The 19,258-nt window shown below is 34.9% G+C and overlaps 6 protein-coding genes across 7 annotated transcripts; 2 read left to right on the forward strand and 4 right to left on the reverse strand.

Annotated features, from left to right (window-relative positions):
- The first annotated feature begins 485 nt into the window (after window positions 1-485).
- Window positions 486-3,944, forward strand: LOC18045426 (probable beta-1,4-xylosyltransferase IRX10L). Its single transcript, XM_006436910.2, has 4 exons — window positions 486-911; window positions 1,932-2,320; window positions 2,538-2,779; window positions 3,107-3,944. Exons 1-4 carry the CDS (start codon window positions 806-808, stop codon window positions 3,618-3,620), a joined length of 1,251 nt encoding a protein of 416 aa, XP_006436973.1. The 5' UTR covers window positions 486-805; the 3' UTR covers window positions 3,621-3,944.
- Window positions 3,945-4,263: 319 nt separating this feature from the next.
- Window positions 4,264-5,416, forward strand: LOC18045427. Its single transcript, XM_006436911.2, has 4 exons — window positions 4,264-4,627; window positions 4,707-4,765; window positions 4,929-5,046; window positions 5,150-5,416. The coding sequence occupies exons 1-4, from the start codon at window positions 4,377-4,379 to the stop codon at window positions 5,226-5,228; spliced, it is 507 nt and encodes a 168-aa protein (XP_006436974.1). The 5' UTR covers window positions 4,264-4,376; the 3' UTR covers window positions 5,229-5,416.
- On the reverse strand, window positions 5,398-9,107 carry LOC18045428 (chromophore lyase CRL, chloroplastic). 2 transcript variants are annotated; one of them, XM_006436916.2, is made up of 9 exons: window positions 8,619-9,107; window positions 8,445-8,494; window positions 8,239-8,299; window positions 8,101-8,136; window positions 7,963-8,013; window positions 7,087-7,179; window positions 6,245-6,349; window positions 6,005-6,097; window positions 5,398-5,912 (listed from the first exon to the last, which is right to left on the reverse strand). In XM_006436916.2, the coding sequence occupies exons 1-9, from the start codon at window positions 8,796-8,798 to the stop codon at window positions 5,772-5,774; spliced, it is 810 nt and encodes a 269-aa protein (XP_006436979.1). In that variant the 5' UTR covers window positions 8,799-9,107; the 3' UTR covers window positions 5,398-5,771. The 2 variants fall into 2 exon arrangements, with proteins under 2 accessions (XP_006436979.1, XP_006436980.1); XM_006436917.2 differs by having other exon boundaries at window positions 6,005-6,100.
- A 1,599-nt stretch (window positions 9,108-10,706) lies between these two features.
- Window positions 10,707-11,995, reverse strand: LOC18045429 (uncharacterized protein At4g14100). Its single transcript, XM_006436918.2, has 2 exons — window positions 11,420-11,995; window positions 10,707-11,182 (listed from the first exon to the last, which is right to left on the reverse strand). The coding sequence occupies exons 1-2, from the start codon at window positions 11,895-11,897 to the stop codon at window positions 11,010-11,012; spliced, it is 651 nt and encodes a 216-aa protein (XP_006436981.1). The 5' UTR covers window positions 11,898-11,995; the 3' UTR covers window positions 10,707-11,009.
- A 71-nt stretch (window positions 11,996-12,066) lies between these two features.
- Window positions 12,067-14,033, reverse strand: LOC18043547 (succinate dehydrogenase assembly factor 2, mitochondrial). The gene is made up of 4 exons (XM_006436919.2): window positions 13,856-14,033; window positions 13,500-13,713; window positions 12,534-12,602; window positions 12,067-12,451 (listed from the first exon to the last, which is right to left on the reverse strand). The coding sequence occupies exons 1-4, from the start codon at window positions 13,972-13,974 to the stop codon at window positions 12,305-12,307; spliced, it is 549 nt and encodes a 182-aa protein (XP_006436982.1). The 5' UTR covers window positions 13,975-14,033; the 3' UTR covers window positions 12,067-12,304.
- Window positions 14,034-15,883: 1,850 nt separating this feature from the next.
- Window positions 15,884-18,590, reverse strand: LOC18043548 (carbonyl reductase [NADPH] 1). The gene is made up of 4 exons (XM_006436920.2): window positions 18,479-18,590; window positions 18,126-18,384; window positions 17,839-18,033; window positions 15,884-16,709 (listed from the first exon to the last, which is right to left on the reverse strand). The coding sequence occupies exons 1-4, from the start codon at window positions 18,571-18,573 to the stop codon at window positions 16,314-16,316; spliced, it is 945 nt and encodes a 314-aa protein (XP_006436983.1). The 5' UTR covers window positions 18,574-18,590; the 3' UTR covers window positions 15,884-16,313.
- Between the last annotated feature and the right edge of the window lie 668 nt (window positions 18,591-19,258).

The raw sequence follows: 19,258 nt of genomic DNA on the forward strand, positions 1-19,258 counted from the left end.
GATATTTAACCTTTGTTAAATTCCACATTATCAAGTCATGTGAATACTTGATACAATAAAGTTATATGACTAATATTTTAAACCTTACGTATTATGAGAATATAAGCCCTCCATTGATTTAAAAATCTTAATCAATCAACCATAGATTGATTTGAGATTTTTCTTCTTTTTTTTCCCTCTCTAAAACACAGAGTGATTAAGAAAATAACAAAAATATCTTGTGTTTCAAATAATTAATTTGTCTAACAACACCACAGTTTGGACGTGTGTCAGCTTATAATTTGTTGAAAGCATGAACAAAATAATTGTAAAATAAAAAAAAAAAAATTAAGAGAGAGTGAGCGTGCGGCTTCTAAAGTTGAACAGCCCACATTTCAAACAGCGGGAGCATGCAAATTGCCAATTATGCAATAAGCAAAAACTTGTTAAATATTAAATAAATAATAATTTTTTTCAAAAACAAATAATATAAAAATATACAGAGAAAATTTAAGTAATGAAAGAGTTCAAGAAGTCTTTTGAAGAGAAACATCTACTCATTGTTTCTTTAGAAAAATCAATTTAGCTACAACTTCTCTATCAAACCTAAACAACAAAACGAAGAGCTAATTCATTTCTTGTTAATGCAGAATCAAAATCCAAACTTTAAGGAATCTATTTCAACAGCTTGATTCTTTTGACATCCCAACTGTCAAAAATCTTCCTTCTTGTTTATACACAGACTCAAAAGAGTCCCAAGATTTTATTTTTGGTGCTTTGAGTTTTGTCAGATTCAGTGGCTTAATTCAGCTAAAGAAGTAAAAAGATGAAGATTTGGAGGTGGGTTTTTGTTGGGCTTGTTTGTACTGCCTTCATATTGAGGATTGATGCTGTGGAGCTGGGCAGGAGACACCCCACTGAGAGAATTTCAGGTCAGATTTTGGGTTGTTATGCTTTATATATCTCTGTTTTTATCTCCATTTTGGTTACTTTTTTGCTTGTGAATTTTTATCTTTGGCACCATCTGTGTTGTTTTTGCTGTTGATTTGAGGTGAGTTTGCACTGTAATGGTGATATAGGTGAAATACTCTGAAATTTAGGGTTTTGTTTATAGGGATCCACTCAATTGGTACTAAGTTCATGCTATTGTCTTCTGAGATTTATGAGGCATTCCCTGTAGTGGGCATTTGTGGAACTAATCGCTCATGTTGTAAATATTAGAAGATGACATTTAAACTTGTATACCAGAGATCTTAGAACTGAACAATAAGGAAAATTAAAAGAAGATTAGATCTTATGCTAAATGTAACGATCTTGCTACATTGAAGATATCAACAACTGGAAATGGGGATTAGCCTTTATGAGTTAAGAAGTTGCTGTACTTTTCTTTTATATGTACAGCAGACAGTTGGAATGAACTGTTAGTTATGAAAGAACTTGCTGTGGTACAATTTGACTTTAGTTGGACTTAATTGAAGCTTTACTAAGGATACCCATTTCTTCTGTGGTTTTGACTTACAGCAGATCGTGTCCCTAATGAGCATGTTACTAGGCCAATGTACGATGCAGGTATAGTTAGTATTATCTGGTTATGGGTAAAAGACACCTGAAGAGACAGATGGCAAATTGTTTCAGGATAATTTTCTAATACAAATTCCTTCTATAGTCAACAAGATTTTTGGGCTTAAAATTTTTAATGTCTAGAGAACTCCATCTGTTTTCTGCTTGCATCTAGGGTATATTGTGAACTCCATCTGTTTTCGGCTTGCATCTAGGGTATATTGTCATTCTGAAAATTCTGATGTTCTATTTTTCCTTGCCTTTTTCACAGTTTTGAATTTTTCCTACTGAAAAGTATGCAAACAATAAAGATATTTTGTAACTATTGAACCTCTGTTGCTGTGAAATTCTAAGTATGCGGTAGTAAGCAACCTTGGTTTATGTGAATGTAGGTAGTGCTGGTGATGTCTTGGAAGATGATCCTGTGGGAAGGTTGAAAGTTTTTGTGTATGAGCTCCCCAGCAAATACAACAAGAAAATTCTACAAAAGGATCAAAGATGCCTCACTCACATGTTTGCCGCTGAGATCTTTATGCATCGTTTTCTTTTATCTAGTCCTGTTCGAACCCTCAACCCGGAGGAAGCTGATTGGTTCTACACCCCTGTATACACCACTTGTGACCTGACACCAAATGGTCTCCCTTTGCCTTTCAAGTCACCCCGTATGATGAGGAGTGCTATACAGCTCATCTCTTCCAATTGGCCTTATTGGAATCGAACAGAGGGGGCTGATCACTTTTTTGTAGTGCCCCATGATTTTGGAGCATGCTTTCATTATCAAGTTAGTAGTTTTTTGTCCTTTTGTTTTCTTCTCTACACTTCTTTGTCGATGAACTGTTTTAAAACAATTTACAATATTTTTGTTGTCTTCTGAATTGCCTATAAAGCAGCAATTATCACTGTGCATCTCTAGTTTGATATGATAAATCATTGTACTCTGGTAAGTGATTTTTCTGCTGTTCGGTCGTGTATGATATTGTTCACATGTTCTCTTGCAGGAAGAGAAAGCTATTGAAAGAGGAAATCTTCCATTGCTCCAACGTGCTACCTTGGTTCAGACTTTTGGACAACGGAATCACGTTTGCTTGAAAGAGGGCTCCATTACAATTCCTCCTTATGCTCCTCCTCAGAAAATGCAAGCTCACCTAATTCCTGAGAAAACTCCTAGATCCATCTTTGTCTATTTCCGAGGATTGTTTTATGATGTTGGAAATGACCCAGAAGGTGGTTATTATGCAAGGTATCTCTCTTTGCTTGCATGTCAAAAAATTAGTCTAAGGTTTTCCAAGTGTACACAGTTCGCTCGCATATCAAAGTTTCAATTCCATAATTTTAATGATATTGGGGAAAAAAATGACCAGTTGTGTGGATTAGGTAGAGTTAAAACATATGGATGCTCGTAAAGCTATGTAAAATGCAACTCAGAACAGAAATTGTCAAAATTCTCTAAGTGAAGTTTCCTTAAAGTACAACAGTAACCAGAGGGTAATGATGTGGGCCTTTGTTGTGTTGTCCAATATATGTAATTGATGGAGTATTTATTAAACTTTGTTTGAACATTTCACAGAGGTGCACGAGCAGCTGTGTGGGAGAACTTCAAGGACAATCCTCTTTTTGACATTTCCACTGAGCACCCAACAACATACTATGAGGACATGCAGCGAGCTGTCTTCTGTTTGTGTCCGCTTGGCTGGGCCCCATGGAGCCCTAGATTGGTCGAAGCTGTGATTTTTGGTTGCATACCTGTTATCATAGCAGATGACATTGTTCTACCTTTTGCTGATGCAATTCCATGGGAGGAAATTGGGGTGTTTATAGATGAGAAAGATGTTCCCAACTTAGACACTATACTCACCGCGATCCCAACTGAAGTTATACTGAGAAAACAGAGATTGCTTGCCAACCCTTCAATGAAGCAGGCAATGTTATTCCCACAACCTGCTCAACCAGGTGATGCTTTTCATCAAGTACTGAATGGACTTGCGCGCAAATTGCCGCATGACAAAAGTGTTTACTTGAAGACAGGTCAGAAGATATTAAACTGGACTGCCGGCCCAGTTGGCGACCTGAAACCGTGGTAGCTGTGATAAATCTTTTTGTTGTAATGAATTTTTGTCGTCCCTCCTGTTGGTACTTGCATATAAATATAAATATGGTGGAGTTCATGATGCGGGTATTTATTGGAAGTGTAAATCTTCGTTTTTCCAAACGTATTAGATTACTGTTTTGATTCATCCTTAGACTCGTTGCTCTCTGTTGTACTTCTCTTAGGTGAAGGAATCATCAAATCGGAACTGTTCTGCATCTGATTCTTGTGTTTAGAAACTGAAGCATTTTGTAGTATGATGATCTCTTTTTTACCATTCGGTTGTTCTTGGTTGGACCTGCTCATAATGAAAGGTTTTGCTGTGATACAGATTTGTGATTAACATTGCTAGACGAGACCATTTTATTTTTAACATAAAACGTCATCCCTGTAATTATTATTAATCATTTACGCTATTAAGTGCGGTCGTCTGTTAAATTATAAACTATAAATGTTATAATCATGGGGTGCTAATTGCTTGTATGATATAAGTTGGGGCAAATTTGTAATGAAGCAAGAAGTGTAAGGGCAGCATAAAAAGATAAGAAAGGTCCAAAAAGTTGTTCGAGAGGGCCTCGTGTAGGAAGCATGAAAGCCACGCTTCCACGTATATATTTTCAGGCATCCAATCCAAATGATATTTACACAGTTTTACATGAACATTCACCACTTTCTTATCTTCTCATCTCTTCTATTTCTAACAAAACATAAGACTCTCAAGGACAAGAGAAGAAGAGAATAGTGAAATAAAATGGGCCTGCATGCACCAACAAGGGCGCTAAGCACCACAAATTCTTCAACACCACCTCCTCTTTTAGCTCCCACAGGCAACAATGCTGGCCTGAGACGCCCAGCTGATCGTTTTGCTTTGAAATCTTCTTTCTCTGCTCCATCACTTCATCTCTTGCTCTCTCCTCCTCATCAGCAGCTTCTCGCCTCTGCTGCTCCTAAATTCTCAATGCGTGTTGCCTCTAAACAGGCCTATATTTGTCGCGATTGCGGGTAATCTTTCTTCTTCTTCTTGTATTTTTCACTTGATGGTTGATGCTAACTTTGATGTGATGATATATGATTGATGCAGGTATATTTACAATGAAAGGAAACCCTTTGACCAATTACCTGATAATTACTTCTGCCCTGGTATCCATCTCAGCTCATAAAGAATCTTTTTTTAATTTGATAAATTTATATATGAACTTAAATGTGATGTTTATCTCCCTAATCAGCTCTTAAAGAGAAGTCAAGCTTAGCATGTTGTATGTGGATGACAATTGCCTTAAATTGTGTGTGTTTTGCAATGCAGTTTGCGGGGCTCCTAAGAGGAGATTTAGGCCATATACGCCGGCAGTGACTAGAGGCGCAAATGACACAGCCGTTCGTAAGGCAAGAAAAGAACAAATCCAGAGAGATGAGGCAATTGGGTAAGACGCTGAATAATCTTTCTTCAACACTCTGTAATTTTGCTTTTCTTCTTTTTTCTTTTTTTTTTTTAGTTTCTGAATATGAAATCTTAATTTGGTGCAGAAAAGCATTGCCTATAGCCATTGCAGTTGCAGCTGTGGCACTTGCTGGTCTATACTTTTACCTAAACAGTGCTTTCTAGGATTCATAACAGCAACTCTCCCTCTTTGTGGGGAGAACAGCATTGCTCTTGTAATTCTATTTCATTCATGGGTTTCCTATTCACTTGCACTACACTTCTTTTGCGCCCATACCACATTGCAAGAGTTGAACTCCTCTTTTTCATTTAAAATAAAGCACTCAATGATATCTATTATGACATGCCAAAAATTTGCATTTCCTCTATGGATTTCCTCCGCGAAGCAAATGTAAAAAATTGTAAATACATCACATCAACTTTAATTTCCCTATAATACAACTCATGCAGATTACATGATCGAAAACCCTCCTCCAAACTGTGTTTATTAGGTCACTAACTTGCTTCCAAATTCTATGGTGAATAATGGATCCGACGGTGCCCTACCAGACACCTATTTCTCCGGTGCAAGCTGATTAGTGGTTGAGATATTACTCGGCCAAGATCAGCATGACAAAGTTGATAGAGAACAGAAAGGGATTTCTTGTTTAATTTACCAGATAAGTGAAAGTTGTAAATTTACATACTTTAGTTACATGTACCGAGTTATCATTCTTGCAAGACAAAGGATCCTTCAATTCTCTTCTCAAAGAACTGCTGTGGAGGGAAATTCAAGGGGGAGAACATGTCACTATAACTAGAACTAGGCGCCGGCTTGAATTCATATGGACCTGCCTTCACTCCCCAGACCTATAAAGATGAAATAAAGTGCTAAATCAAAACCCTTTGTTATACTATTAGCATATCTCTGGTGAAAGAGAAGCAAAAGAATGAAAACTAACTTGATTTCCATCATCGTCAAAGCCTCTATCCCAGGTGTGTATTTCATTATTTTTCAAGACCGCAAGCTCCGAGGTAGAGTAGGTTGCTCCATTCTGCTATAGAAACCACAGGGTCAAGATTGGTCAGAAAAGGGCACAGGAAAAGCAAAAAGCGTCAATCCACAGCCAGGTTTATAGTGAACAGCACTTTGCTACTCCGAAAGCAACATAGGTTGAATGGAGTAACAGGTAAATACCTACCCATGAATTTGGGAATCCGCCTGGTGGAGTTGAGCCCTCATATAAGCATCGTTTTCCACGATCACAGCGTCTGAGATGTATAGTTGTCAAATGTTCCCCAATGTCCTGTACATAATATAATAAAGTTGATTAGCGGAAACCCATGCAAGTAAAAACTAAGCATATCATCTCTGCCCAAAGATACAGCTTCAGCCACAAACTAAAAATGAAATATTTCTGCCAAAAGAGGCACGGACAATGGTAGCCAAGGCAATAATCTGCAGACTGCATCAATTTAGCACTTAATTTGCCAACTGAATACTTCACGGGCTTAACTTTTAAAAACAAGAGCAATAGAGCAGATTAATTTAATGAGTTGTACTAATTAATGTTTACAACCCGAACCAGCGACCATCATAGTATTAAATTTGAATGAAATTGTTGGGGTACCTGATCTTCAAAGATTTAGAATAAAATTTACTTTAGCAAGTATCACATATTTTTAGCTTTTCTTGTTGATCAATGAACTCATTAGACATTTCAAGTTGAGATAATCTCCAACCAACCACATTTATTCTTCCAGTGTAATGATAACAGCTCAGGGAATTATTATTGTTCATTTCTTATAGTATTACATATTTAATAACATTATTTTCTGGCTGCGGTTCACTTCATCAACTGTCATAAAGTCCTCCACAGTTCAAAGACAAACAAAACTTTGATTATTCAAGACATAATTGTGAATGGCTATACCCAAGTCCAACCTGTGCAGGAAATTCATACTATGTCTTCAAAGTTCAATGCCCAAGCATATGACTCAGATACTCAATAACTTGAAAATGAAACATGACAAGAGGACTCACACCAATAACTTCTTCAGGTAGCGGGCGCTGATCCCTAGGACGATCACAGAAATTTTTATATTCCTCAACTTCTCTAATCGCATATGAACTTACCTGTCCATTCAAAATCAAATATAAAATATTTAATTATAGGCTCTAAAGCAACTAAAAAATGAAACTCATTGCAATGCATTATATAAAAGACAATAAAGGAAAGAATAGCTGTGCACAGCCGCACAATGAATACAATTTTCCAAAAATTATAAAATCACATAAAAAAAATTCAAAATTGAATCTAATGTCCAAAATCTACTTATGGCATCACTTTTAAAAACTGAGTGCAAGTTTGAATGATGATAGTGAAAGCCGTAGAGGCCGTGCTACCAAACATACAAAACAATGATACTGATAACTAGCAACAACTAGAACAGTTCCATGTGTAACTGATATTTTGTGCGACATTTAATCCAAAAGAATAAAGCACTCCTTAAATTCTTCAAAATATGAAACAAATAATAGATTGCTAACAAGTGATATTAAGCAGTCAGTCCCTAGGTCAACAGAATCTTTATACTCAACCCCCTTCCTCTGTCTGATAGTATATGGATGCTTGTCACCAACTCTTTTAAAGTTCAGACTTCCAATAACACATGGTGTAATCAACATAAAATGTAGTTTCCATATACAGCATGCTTTATGTCTCAAATGTGCAAGCTCTTACTTACAATGATAAGAACAATCATCACAGGAATGATTAGGGGCACCATGAAAAGTCTCTAATGCCTCCTCATACATGGAAAAGAAAATCTTCTAGCGGCCGAAAACAAGAAAGAAATCACAATGATGCAATATATAAACATTATTTACAGAATTCATAAATAAGATTAGAAGCCCCACCTCAACGTCGCATTTCAATTCTTTTGGGCAAGGCTTCACCATATAAAACCTCTGCAAACTACAACCGTCAGAACTTTTATCAAAGAAAAGTAATATTTTGCAAATAGCACATTTGAAATGATACAGCGCATAACAAACCTGCCGAAAGGGTTTCTGAGGAGTCCTCCAAAATGCCTAATAAGAGAAAAAAGAGAATCCGCCTTTAAAAAAAATGGCAGATTTGAAAAAGCTATGTAAAACAATTGAAAATAGAAGGTAAGATTTAGTAAGACTAACTTGCTCAAGATATAAAAGCTTCGAACCATCAACCATTTCAGCTGCCGGGCAAGTAAGCATTCTGCAAAAACAGCATCCATTTCCATACAAAATAAAAATAAAAATAAAAAAATAGAAAAAAAAAACAAATTTATTGCCAAAAACAATTCAATATTCTAATGCATATACTAAATGTATACAAATAAGCAGAAATATGAAAAAAGCACCTGATGTTGAAGAAATTATCAGGATCTCTCGATGCCTGTTCTTTCGAAAACTATTTCACCCACCCGGCCACAACAATATAAACAAATTTAATAAATAATTTTCTTTAAAATGAGAAAAAAATGAAGTTGAAATTGAAAAGAAGACAAGAGAATGGAAGTAGAAGAAGGAAGCACCTTCTCGCCAGAAAGAGAGTCAGCAACAATACGGGCATGGTCCCAGCGAGTCTTGGATTTGGTGAGTCGTTTGAGGAGAACAGCGCCGCCAATAAGCACCGCTGCTTTCACGAAGAGACCTTGAGCTCGGCCGCCCCATCCTCCGTTCGGGTTTGAGGCCGAGTCCGAGTCCGGGCCCATGTAGCTAGCAGCAACTAAGCAACCAATTCGTTTTGGTCTCGTCTCACCACCACCACCACATTCAACAAATTCGTATCAACAACAGTCAACGGAGCAGTATCCAGTTCAATAATTCGCCTCTTTTTTTTTTTTTTTGAATAATGGGAACATAAAGATTTTATGATGATGAAATTGTCTGATTTTAATTGGAGTTTTGGCTCTTGGCGTCTGCTAGTGAAAAATGTTTTGTGCTGTGAACCGTGTTAAGTTGTCAAGATTTGACACGTCGCTCACTCTCTATCGTTCTTCCGTTTTCTTCCGATTTCCGGTTTCGTCATCTTTGTTTAATGGGCCGTAGTTCCTTATGGACCATGTAATGTATTTTTTTTTTTAAGAAATAAAAATTATTTGTTTAAATAAATTAAAATATAGTTGAAAATAAATATTCTGTTTTGTCAAGTTTCGTTTGGTGGCTTGAAATTTGAGAATATTGTTATTGAAAAATAAATATTTAGTAATCGATATGTATTCTTTTTAATTAATATGAATTTTTTACAAATATTAAATGAATATGTGTTATGTTTACCTATTGGAATGAAAGTGAGGAACGTGGATTCTTCTTATTTTAACATTATTTATATATTTTAAAAAATAAATATTTATTAATTGATATGTCCCACTCTTTTTTCGAGTGAGGAGTGAGATTCTCACTCCCATAGGGAGAGGTAGCCGGTAGGAGTGGGAATTCACTACTTCCTATTTTTTTTACCCTTATTTTATTAAATTTAACATAAGTATATTTAATAAAATAAATAATATCATATTTATTTAAATAATATATTACACTATTTTATAGATTAAATTTATTATAAATAATAATATTAAATTTATTTAAATATAATAGTATTATATTTAGTTAAAAATAATAATTTACGTTAATTTTAAGTTAAAATCACTTAAAATAATAATATTATATTTATTTAAAATAATAGAACTATATTTATTTAATATTAATAATAAATAATTTATTTTAAGAAAACATTAATTTTATACTATATTATTAATAATGTTATTTCATTTGCGTTGCTCTCTGATCAATAATTTTTAATTTACATATTTAAAATTAATAAAAAATTATGATTTACATAATTAGGAATATTAATAATTATTATTTACTTACAAATATAATAAAATAAATATTTTATTTTTCAAATATATTTTTTAAATAATTTTATAATTAAAAACTATAATTATTTAAATAAGAATAAAACTGTAATTTGAAACTATTTACTCCCAATCTAAGACAAAATAAATATATAAATTAGATTCTTATTTTAATTTCATACTCTCATTCCGGTATAAGCAAATAATTAACTTCTACTCCACACTCTCAATATCAGAATTCTTACTCTCAGAATTCTCACTCCAATGTAAAATATAAACACTACCTAAAAAATAGTGATATTACTCACCTCATTTTATCTCACTAATCTTGAAATTACAACAAAGGATAGAACTTGTGTTTGTATTTATATTCCATTTAAACCCAGCAACCATGTACTGATTCTTGTATATCTTAAGAGTCAATTTTTTCAGAAACGAAACATTCCATTCATTCGATGGAGGGCATAGCTATTGGCAAGCAGTAGAACACAATCTCAGATTCTTGAATTTTTTTTTTTAAAATTTTTATTTGTCAAAACAACCCTTTTACTCATATATACTTATAACATATTATCAGCTTCTACAAAAAATGATAAACTTGCATCTAAGAGGAAAGAGCATCGACACAAATCTGATATTTTTGACAGAAAAAGAGAGAAGGATGTTAGTAAAATGAGGTCTTATGAGATAAAAATGATAATTTTAAAAATAAATGAGGTATAAATGAAAGTGAGGTGTTGTGAGATAAAAGAAAATGGGGGTTGAATACCACTACTACTCAAATGATGAATATGAGGAGAGTGTGGTAATCAATTGAATGATGCTACTTCAAATCTACTTAGTCAATAATTAATTAATCATCACAAATCGTCAGCTGGTCACCACTCACCACAATACAATATTTAGTGAGTGAGTCATAGCTTTTAAACCAAATTCCTTTTGGAAAAAACTAGTAGCCACTGCTTAGAAGTTAAAACTCATAAAATTTATTAAAAACTGAGAGAAAATGAAGATGAAGCAACAGATGAAGATGGATAATAATTACAATCACACCCTCATAGAGAGGAGCTAGAAAGCAGAGAAAACCTCTCTAATCAATTTCCCAGAAGAAGAATCAGTAACCACAGAATTCAGCAACGGCCTTTCCTCCCCCTCATTCCCAAAACAATAAACAGGAGCCTGCCATTTGGGATCCTCGAGAACTGCTCCCACTTTAAATGTTATCACATCAGCTGTGTACCCTGCATTTGAATTCCCACCATTTTTCATAAACAAAACTCGTGCTGCAATCAAAACTTCAAATGGGCATTGTTCAAATTTTCAAATTACTAGCCATTAAGGCCTCAGCGAGTCTGCAGAGGGGACTCGAACATCATTTTCCCAACTATTAGTGGGAGCAGATTTTCGAGTTAATCGCGGTATATTTCTGAATGGATTTGTAGTAACTAATTAAAAATTATCTAATTTATTTATTTTACCTGTGTAGAAGACCCAATGAACAGGTCTCTTAGTGACGACATCTTCGTAGTACCAAATGAAATCAACTTTGGTCCACACATTACAAAGAAACTTGTCCACGTACTTCTGGCCAAGATACTCGGCGCCGTCGAGCCAACTGGGGCGGAGGATGCCGACGGGGAAATGCAAGACTCTGCATTCCTTGTTGGCGTCCAGAGTGTAAATGTAAGAGGTGCCGTTGTCCCATTCAAGATCATACGTGAGCTTGCCGAGCTGGTTCTGGATTATGTTGATGTTGCGGCCGTTGGGCCAGTCGTACCAGAGGTCCACTTTCTGAAGGGTTCCGCTGTTGTTCATGAACAAGATTGCGTGGAATTGAGGCGGCCATGGAGCTGGAACTGGAGCTGCGTCTGTTGATTTTGATGTAATTAAAAAGATTTGGAAGGATATGGCTAGGTGAAGAAGAAACAAGGATTTGGGTTTGACTGTTGGGGCCATTGTTGATTGAATGAGAGACAATTTGAGGATGAGGAGGATTCTGGGGTTGAGCTTTTATGAAATCCAAAACTTTTGGATATTTATATTTTTGCCTCATTCTTTTCCTGTATTCCTAGTTTTACCAACCACGTTTGACATTACTTTCAAAATGCGAGAGAGAGCAAAATCAAATATATAACAGGGACTTTGAGAGCCAGTTTTCTCACAATCTCACTATGTTTTATTAGTTTTGTTACACAGTCGAGGAGGCCAGCCCCATCTCTATCGATTTCAACAAATCCAGTTTGTTATTTGTGTTTGATAACTAGGGGCGAAAACAGACAATAATTACTAGAAAATACAATATTCACTTATTATAGAACAACCAAGTTCTTCAAGACCTTGCAGCTTTAATGATAGTGTAGAAGTCACTGATTCCCAGACAGTGGGCTGTCACGGCCTTTCTTGAAATCATCCCATCCTCTTACCCAGGGCTGCCCAGGCTCTGACCGTGTCTCAGGGGAAGCGTAGCTGTTGAGGTTGTTCATGACCTTGTTGTGCAAGGCAGAAAACACCTATTGCAAGCAAAAACACATGAGACGGTATTTTCAAGGAAAATGGGGCAAAACTTGTAAATTATTTTAGATAGCGTCTCACAGGATTTGTTTTCACTGCCTCAGGTGGTTGCTCCTGGCCAGTCAGCCACTTCCACAGATCTGGGTTTTCCTGCAAAACAGAAAAAATATATTTAAACAAAAAGTAGATGACTCTGCTGGCTACCTCGTCTACTTGAATCGACTACTTTTTCCAATGGAATCAGAAACTCTTCCCAACTTGACTAATAACTATTACAATGGAGCAAAAATGAAACAAAATTTGAAAATGTTGGCTTTAAATTTAACAGTTTAAATCAAAAGAAATGAAGCAGCTTAGTGGATGATCCTATTATTCCTCCATAAAATATAGAAAATATCTTATGCAGTCAATTTCAACATGGATAAGAAAAGCAGTGCAATTCATCCTGGTATTAATGTTCACTTAATTCCTAGCTTATCAAATAGAATTTTTCAAAACTAATAGGAACTCTTTATTATTAGTAGAAATACATATTGAAATGATCAAGTTAATAAAGAGTTTCTTAGTTATCAAAACCCAACTACGGCTTAAAACTCAGCAGTACCACCACCGCAACAAAACCAAATCAACAATAGTATAGGCAATTCATAATTGATAACATGTAACCTGTCTGACAAAACTTCTTTACAGTCGAACCTCCACTAAAAAGCTAAGCAACCATGTAAAGAATTCCACATCTTTCAGCCACGACTAATTAAAATGGCAGGCAGGGACAAAGTTATCACCTCCATTGAAAGCTAAACAGAGCATAATAAATTTATTCTCAATTTAGCACAAATGAATATAGTCATTCCATTCAGAAGATTATCAAATGATCAAAAGATCAAATAAAAAAGGGCTAGAGAATGAAAAGCATCAAAATACACTTAACTTGATTTGTCTAAACTGATTTCTAAATCATTCCGTGCATACGAAAAGTCTATAGTGAAGAAATTAACATATAATTGTCTCATGAAAAGAGGGGGAAAAAAAGTAAAAGGTGATTACCAAATTAAGGACATCAACAAGAGCTTTAATCCCATTTTTATCCATGGAATGAATATGTTCTTCGACCCATTTACCAAGAACCAAATCCAGCTCCAGAAACCCTCTCTGCTTACTCCTATACAATAGCCTGTTAAACAGACGCTTTTTCTTCTCCTCGTTGGACAAATCAATGTCTAAAGATTGAGTAGTATTTGAAACCCACCTGTATTGAGGCCTAAAACGATTGGAACAGAGATCATCATCACCATCAGATATCAATTGCATTGCAAATATAAAGAAAAAACAAAAAAAGGGGAAAAAAGAGCAAATATTACAAGAAAAAGAAAAGAAAAGATGACAGGTGGAGAGGGGTTTACCTGAGAAGGGTTTCAAAGGAAGCCGCTGGAGAAGCAGACGCAATCGAGCTGCGATTGGCTACTGCGGAGGATCTGAGAATACGGTGGACGTTAATCACTGCTCTTCGTAAGCTCGCCATGTTCTTGTTGAATGGTCTCTGAGAAAAATAAAATTTTCAGAAATAACATACTCGCAAGCAAGCATGTACCGTATATAAAGAAACCAATTTGTTGGACCGTGGCCCCTTTTTATCCACATGGCACTGGTTGTTCGGTACTTTTTTGGAGTTAGCAATTGGCATGCTAATTGCCATTTGATTTTGGGCGAAACTTATGTTACATTTAAAAAATTTTAAATCCTTCGAAAAGATAATAATTATTAGAAACGTCAATAAGTTTTTAAGTTTCACTTTAAACCCAGGCTGCAGCCAGGCAATAGTACTACTAGAAGTTTAATTTTTTTTTTTAAGTTTTCTATTTATATTTATAGTAAATTTAGTACCAAATTGCTCAATAATTCATTCTATTTTATTTAATTGAATCTCTAATTTGTTTAATCTTATATCTATTGAGTTTTTATTCATTTTATTAATGATCTACTATTTTAATAGATCATGATCTTCAATCTTGAATTCTTTTATTAGTTGTTTAACTTTATTAAATTCTTTCCTCAGTTAATCTCTTAACTTTTTTAATTTATTTTATATTTTCTTCATTGAAATTATTAATTTCTAATATTTTCTTTACACTTTTTATATCATTTATAGATAAATTTGGGTTTCTTAATTTATTTAATAATATAGTGATATTCAATTTAATTGATTATTTCTCCACGTCTGAATCATTGATCAGATCAAATGGTTGAAATCTTCCATAGTAAAATCATTTTTGCATATAGATAAAAGGTGGTAATTTATTAGTTTCTATATTTTATGAAATTATTAGAGGTTCTAGTAATTTATTCATTGTACCATGTTTCTAATAATTCATTAGATTCATAAGATATTTATCTCATGTAATATCTCTTATAATTCAAGATACTAAATTTAGATTACAAAATATATGTGACAACATTGATGATATGTACTAGGATGGGAAAATAGATTGAATGTGTGTGTGTGTTAGAAGAAAAATCTAGTCTATATCTCAACAAAGACAAGAAATTATAAATACAGGTGTACAAATATATTCAAAATTTGTAGATCTTTATGATTATAATAATCATTTAGATCTTTATAAAAATCTAGTAAACGCTTTATAAAGTTTTAAAAATTTATGTAGAAGAGATGGGCGACAAAACCGTTTAATTATGCAAAATCAATAGGGACTTATTTGAAAAAAAAAAAGTAAATATGTGATTAAAAAAGAAATTTTCTGTAAATTACTATTACACATGTACCTCATTTTACGTTAAAATTGTTTTCATCCATTGGATTTAAGAAATATCAAAATCAATGATTTATGTGCATTGAATGTTTGTTAAATTGTTTGTAAGATAAGCTTTGCCTTGATTTTGAGGCATCATGTAGCAAGACATTATTTTGAATTTTGACACAAACCTAGCCATCTTTATTTGCTTTTCAGTCTTGCGGACAACCTTTATTTTCTCAATTCTCTGTCTGACTCGAAAGCTTTGCTATTAATTCAGTATAAATTGTTTTATAGTTATGGAGTCCCGATGATTTTCGAGAAGCTAACAAACTTCCTTCAACTGGCTCCCGAGGGTTCAATGGAAGACTAAATTTAGTACAAATTTGTTCACCGTCGAGCAATTTGGACTAAAGTTGAAAGAAATACTCTTCCCAACTAGAGTCATTGGTAAATTTTCTGTCTAATACATGTTGGCACTTTGTCATGCTCCTTATTCGTAAAGTAAAGAAAAAAATATTTTCAATCATATGCAAAGTATATATGTTTCCCCTGTATTTATCATCGATCAATCTCACCACCTAGAAAACTCAGCAATACACCAAAGCCAAAACATAGGCATGTGGCATCCATGGAAGCAAAAAAAAAAACATCAAAATCATGTTGAGGAAACGCTCGTGCTTCGTGCTTCAAAATATCAGCAAAACTCTTTAAAAACAATAAGAAAAGATTTTGATGTGATACATTAGCCTAAATAAGAACATGAAAGACAAATTAAATTAGGAGGAGGCCCTCACAATGTAATCTACCCAAGTTATAACTGTTTTAGTCAGAGAGGAGAATTGCAAGCATGAAGAATGCCGTAAACATATATTTCATTTTGAGGAATTGCAAAGAATCTGATACTCTACATACTTCTGCATTTAGCGCTTGAAGTACCATTCCGTAGAGGTTCAAACAAAAACATGCACCCATCACTTTGTCTCCATCCTAACACCAATAATCCACGAAACAATATCTTCATTAAATAAGGCAGTTTGCAGAAACTCTAATTTTGCTGTTGCTTTTTGTGGACTAGTTCTCATCTCCAATAGTCTTTAGCCCAGTTGCCTCAAAAGCTTATCTCACGTCTCTCGCCAAAAAATTTTCCTGTTATTGCCTGGTCTGGAAGCAGAGCAAGCCATACACCCGTGTCAGCACCGTCCTCAGCTGAAATATTACCAGCCCAACCTGTCATAGCAGTCTTCACCCAGCCTGGGCAGAAGCAGTTGATGTAAATCTTCTCACCATCAGGGCGGTCAGAGAGTATCTTCCCCATTAGTCTTGTATAAGCATTAACTGCAAGTTTTGACATTGAGTAATCGGTATATGTTTGAGGCCATCCACCAGATTGCCAAGTGCCATCTTCAACTTGTTGTAGAAAAGTATTAACAGTCCTATCAATTACTTCCTCAGAGAGATCGTCCAAATCACCTAGTTGCTCTCTCAATGTTAAGTCCCTGAGTCTCTGTATGAATGAACCTAAATTAGCCCTCAGTGTAGATTGAAGAATGAGTGGCAAATGTCTAACCAGTAGAGATATGAAAATACTATATCAAGTTAAATGATAAGAACAATAACTGTTTTCCCGTTTAAAATTGCAGCAAAAGCGGTCCAAGTCCGCCACTTGTCTTCCTTGATGGCAAGTTTCCAAACAAAAACAGGTTGGAGTCTATGTGGAACCAAGTGGGCATCTACCATCTTTTAAATTTAAGTAGTTAGTTGATTATATATATATTTTAGAAGAAACAGTGGCATCTACCATTAACCACTTGGCAATGCTTGAACTGAAAACAGTTTAAAGAATAGCCCATGGCAAACCCTGCAATTGCATGCACCATTATCTACAAAGCATTGCTGACGCCTGAAGCGCTGCAAGTTTTCTAACAAAGCAAACAGAACTAGACCCAAAAGAAGTGTTAAAGAACTTGAAATCATGCCATAAAAGTTACAGATGCAGAGTAGCCATCTTCCTTGGAGAAAATAAACAAAATGATACAGAGATTCAGTAGCATGGACAAGCTATGCAGGGACAACAAGGGGCTATCGGCCCTTATGGGATTCTAAATATTTTACTTCATACTGAACCATAGTTTCTCCTACAATTATGGATTTCTGTTTCCTAGTTGTCCCCTTCTCAAACGATCTATATACACGGTAAGCTTAAATTATGCATGCTCCGTCATATATTTAACACTAGTGTGCATATTGCAACTAATATTTGGGATGCATTACACAATAATTTTACAATATATCCATAGTGCTTGTCACATTACCTTTGACTTTATCAATTGCATTGCTACCAGAGATAGTGCATTATTAACTATGATACTGTAAAGAATTCAATTTGAAATCAAATTAACAATCGATAATGAATCACAATATGGTCAAATAAAAAATAAAGAGATTCGTACTAGCTTTGAAATGGGAAAATAAATAATGAATGAATGATTTAGTTTTTTTTTTTATTAATTTATCTTTTATCAAATTCTCTTTTATGTTTATTACTGTGAGGTTGGCCCTCTGGAAAAATTCACAGCTCTGGTTCAGAAATGCAAAATACAATAGGAGAGAGGGAAATAAGAGAGATTACTCACGTTACGCCTGCCATTTAGTCTACCGAGCCGAGAGCTCACACTAACAATACGAGCACCAGCAGCAGAAGGTCGCATTAACGGGATCATAGCTTTAATCATAGCTTTGGTGCCATAATAATTGGTTTGAATAACTTCTTTGGCAAATTCAACAGAATTATCAGAACCAAGATTGTAATTGACACCTGCATTATTAACCTAAAACAAAAATGACATATTCATTTCAACATAAGCGAGTTCATTTAATATAATTGAATTGAAGATGGCGTTACGGGCAAGTTAACACTAACCAGAATATCAATGCCACCATATCTTTCACGGATCCAATCACAAAACTCTTGGATTGACGACGAGTCTAAGACATCAAGTTGATGAACATCCACATTCAAGCCTCCTTCTTGCAAGACCTTAGCAGCCTCGAGGCCAACACTAGTGTCTCTCGACGTCAATATAACAGTCAAACCCTGCGCAGCGAGTTGCCTAGCCATCTCAAACCCAATTCCCCTGTTAGCACCAGTCACCACCGCAATAGTTTCCGGGGACCACCATCTATTACAAAATTTCCAAACACACCCATTAGAGGAAATTAAACAATATTTCAAATTTTAGTTACAAAAATAAAAATGTTGAAATGGGCACGCACCTCTGGTGATCGGAATAGGGAATGGTGCGGAGGAGGGAAATTTCTTGGAGTCTCTTTTCTCTTCTTTCCTTTGCTTTTTCATGTTTTCCAGTCATTTTTCTTTTTTTTTTTTTGGGTCAAAAAAAAAACTTTGGAGGATCGAGCGAGAAAGAAGAAAAGAAAAAGAAAAAGAAGGGGAAAAAAACTGAACTCTGGTTTTGGGTAAGATAATTGGAGCAGGCTCCCGGCTCAATAGGGGATAGTAGAGCCTTTGACACGTTGTTGGTTAAGTGGTTCGAGCTTTAATTTAGGTCAAATTTCGCCATTCTTGGGGATTTCAGTTTCACTTCCGCCTTTGTAGCCTCTCCAAAGTGGGATGCTGTTGCTATCATTCTTCTTTTGTTTTTGCGCGACGTGTTTATGCGGGTCATTTGGCATTTTCTAATTTGTTTGTAGCTTGTGTAAACTTTTCACACCGTTATCACTTGTTATTAATATGAAGTGTAAACTTGTGTGGACGCACCATCTCACTACGATGCCTTAGTGTGCAAGATTTATAGAATTTTATAGTTAGGACTTGCAATTTCTTTAATTTTAAATGTTAGGAATCACAGGGTATTTAATTCTTGAGAATTACATTTTAAGGTCTACCAAGCTTATTAAATCATAGATCTTAATTAATCAATATATTATCTCAACATGCTAGAGGAGAGAAGAAATTTTAAGAGAAATTCTAAAATAACTCAGATGTATTACGATCAATAAATGCATGCATGACATATGTAGTTAAATTTAATACAA

This window comes from Citrus clementina, unplaced genomic scaffold, assembly GCF_000493195.1.
Source record: "Citrus clementina cultivar Clemenules unplaced genomic scaffold, Citrus_clementina_v1.0 scaffold_4, whole genome shotgun sequence".
NCBI lineage: Eukaryota > Viridiplantae > Streptophyta > Magnoliopsida > Sapindales > Rutaceae > Citrus > Citrus x clementina.

Coding starts and splice junctions, on each gene's coding strand:
- LOC18043548 (XM_006436920.2), bottom strand. CDS start 18,573: ATGACTGGAAAACATGAAAAAGCAAAGGAAAGAAGAGAAAAGAGACTC. Junction 18,034..18,125: donor ATGGTGGCATTGATATTCTG/GTTAGTGTTAAC, acceptor TTTTTGTTTTAG/GTTAATAATGCAGGTGTCAA. Junction 16,710..17,838: donor GACTAAATGGCAGGCGTAAC/GTGAGTAATCTC, acceptor TCATTCATACAG/AGACTCAGGGACTTAACATT.
- LOC18045428 (XM_006436917.2), bottom strand. CDS start 8,798: ATGGGCCCGGACTCGGACTCGGCCTCAAACCCGAACGGAGGATGGGGC. Junction 7,180..7,962: donor AATTGAAATGCGACGTTGAG/GTGGGGCTTCTA, acceptor TTGAATGGACAG/GTAAGTTCATATGCGATTAG. Junction 6,350..7,086: donor TACCTGAAGAAGTTATTGGT/GTGAGTCCTCTT, acceptor TATTATGTACAG/GACATTGGGGAACATTTGAC.
- LOC18043547 (XM_006436919.2), bottom strand. CDS start 13,974: ATGGCGAGCTTACGAAGAGCAGTGATTAACGTCCACCGTATTCTCAGA. Junction 13,714..13,855: donor TCCTTTGAAACCCTTCTCAG/GTAAACCCCTCT, acceptor CAATCGTTTTAG/GCCTCAATACAGGTGGGTTT. Junction 12,603..13,499: donor TTGTTGATGTCCTTAATTTG/GTAATCACCTTT, acceptor TCTGTTTTGCAG/GAAAACCCAGATCTGTGGAA.
- LOC18045426 (XM_006436910.2), top strand. CDS start 806: ATGAAGATTTGGAGGTGGGTTTTTGTTGGGCTTGTTTGTACTGCCTTC. Junction 2,321..2,537: donor GAGCATGCTTTCATTATCAA/GTTAGTAGTTTT, acceptor GTTCTCTTGCAG/GAAGAGAAAGCTATTGAAAG. Junction 2,780..3,106: donor GAAGGTGGTTATTATGCAAG/GTATCTCTCTTT, acceptor AACATTTCACAG/AGGTGCACGAGCAGCTGTGT.
- LOC18045429 (XM_006436918.2), bottom strand. CDS start 11,897: ATGGCCCCAACAGTCAAACCCAAATCCTTGTTTCTTCTTCACCTAGCC. Junction 11,183..11,419: donor TCATTGGGTCTTCTACACAG/GTAAAATAAATA, acceptor ATTCAAATGCAG/GGTACACAGCTGATGTGATA.
- LOC18045427 (XM_006436911.2), top strand. CDS start 4,377: ATGGGCCTGCATGCACCAACAAGGGCGCTAAGCACCACAAATTCTTCA. Junction 4,766..4,928: donor TGATAATTACTTCTGCCCTG/GTATCCATCTCA, acceptor TTTGCAATGCAG/TTTGCGGGGCTCCTAAGAGG. Junction 5,047..5,149: donor CAGAGAGATGAGGCAATTGG/GTAAGACGCTGA, acceptor AATTTGGTGCAG/AAAAGCATTGCCTATAGCCA.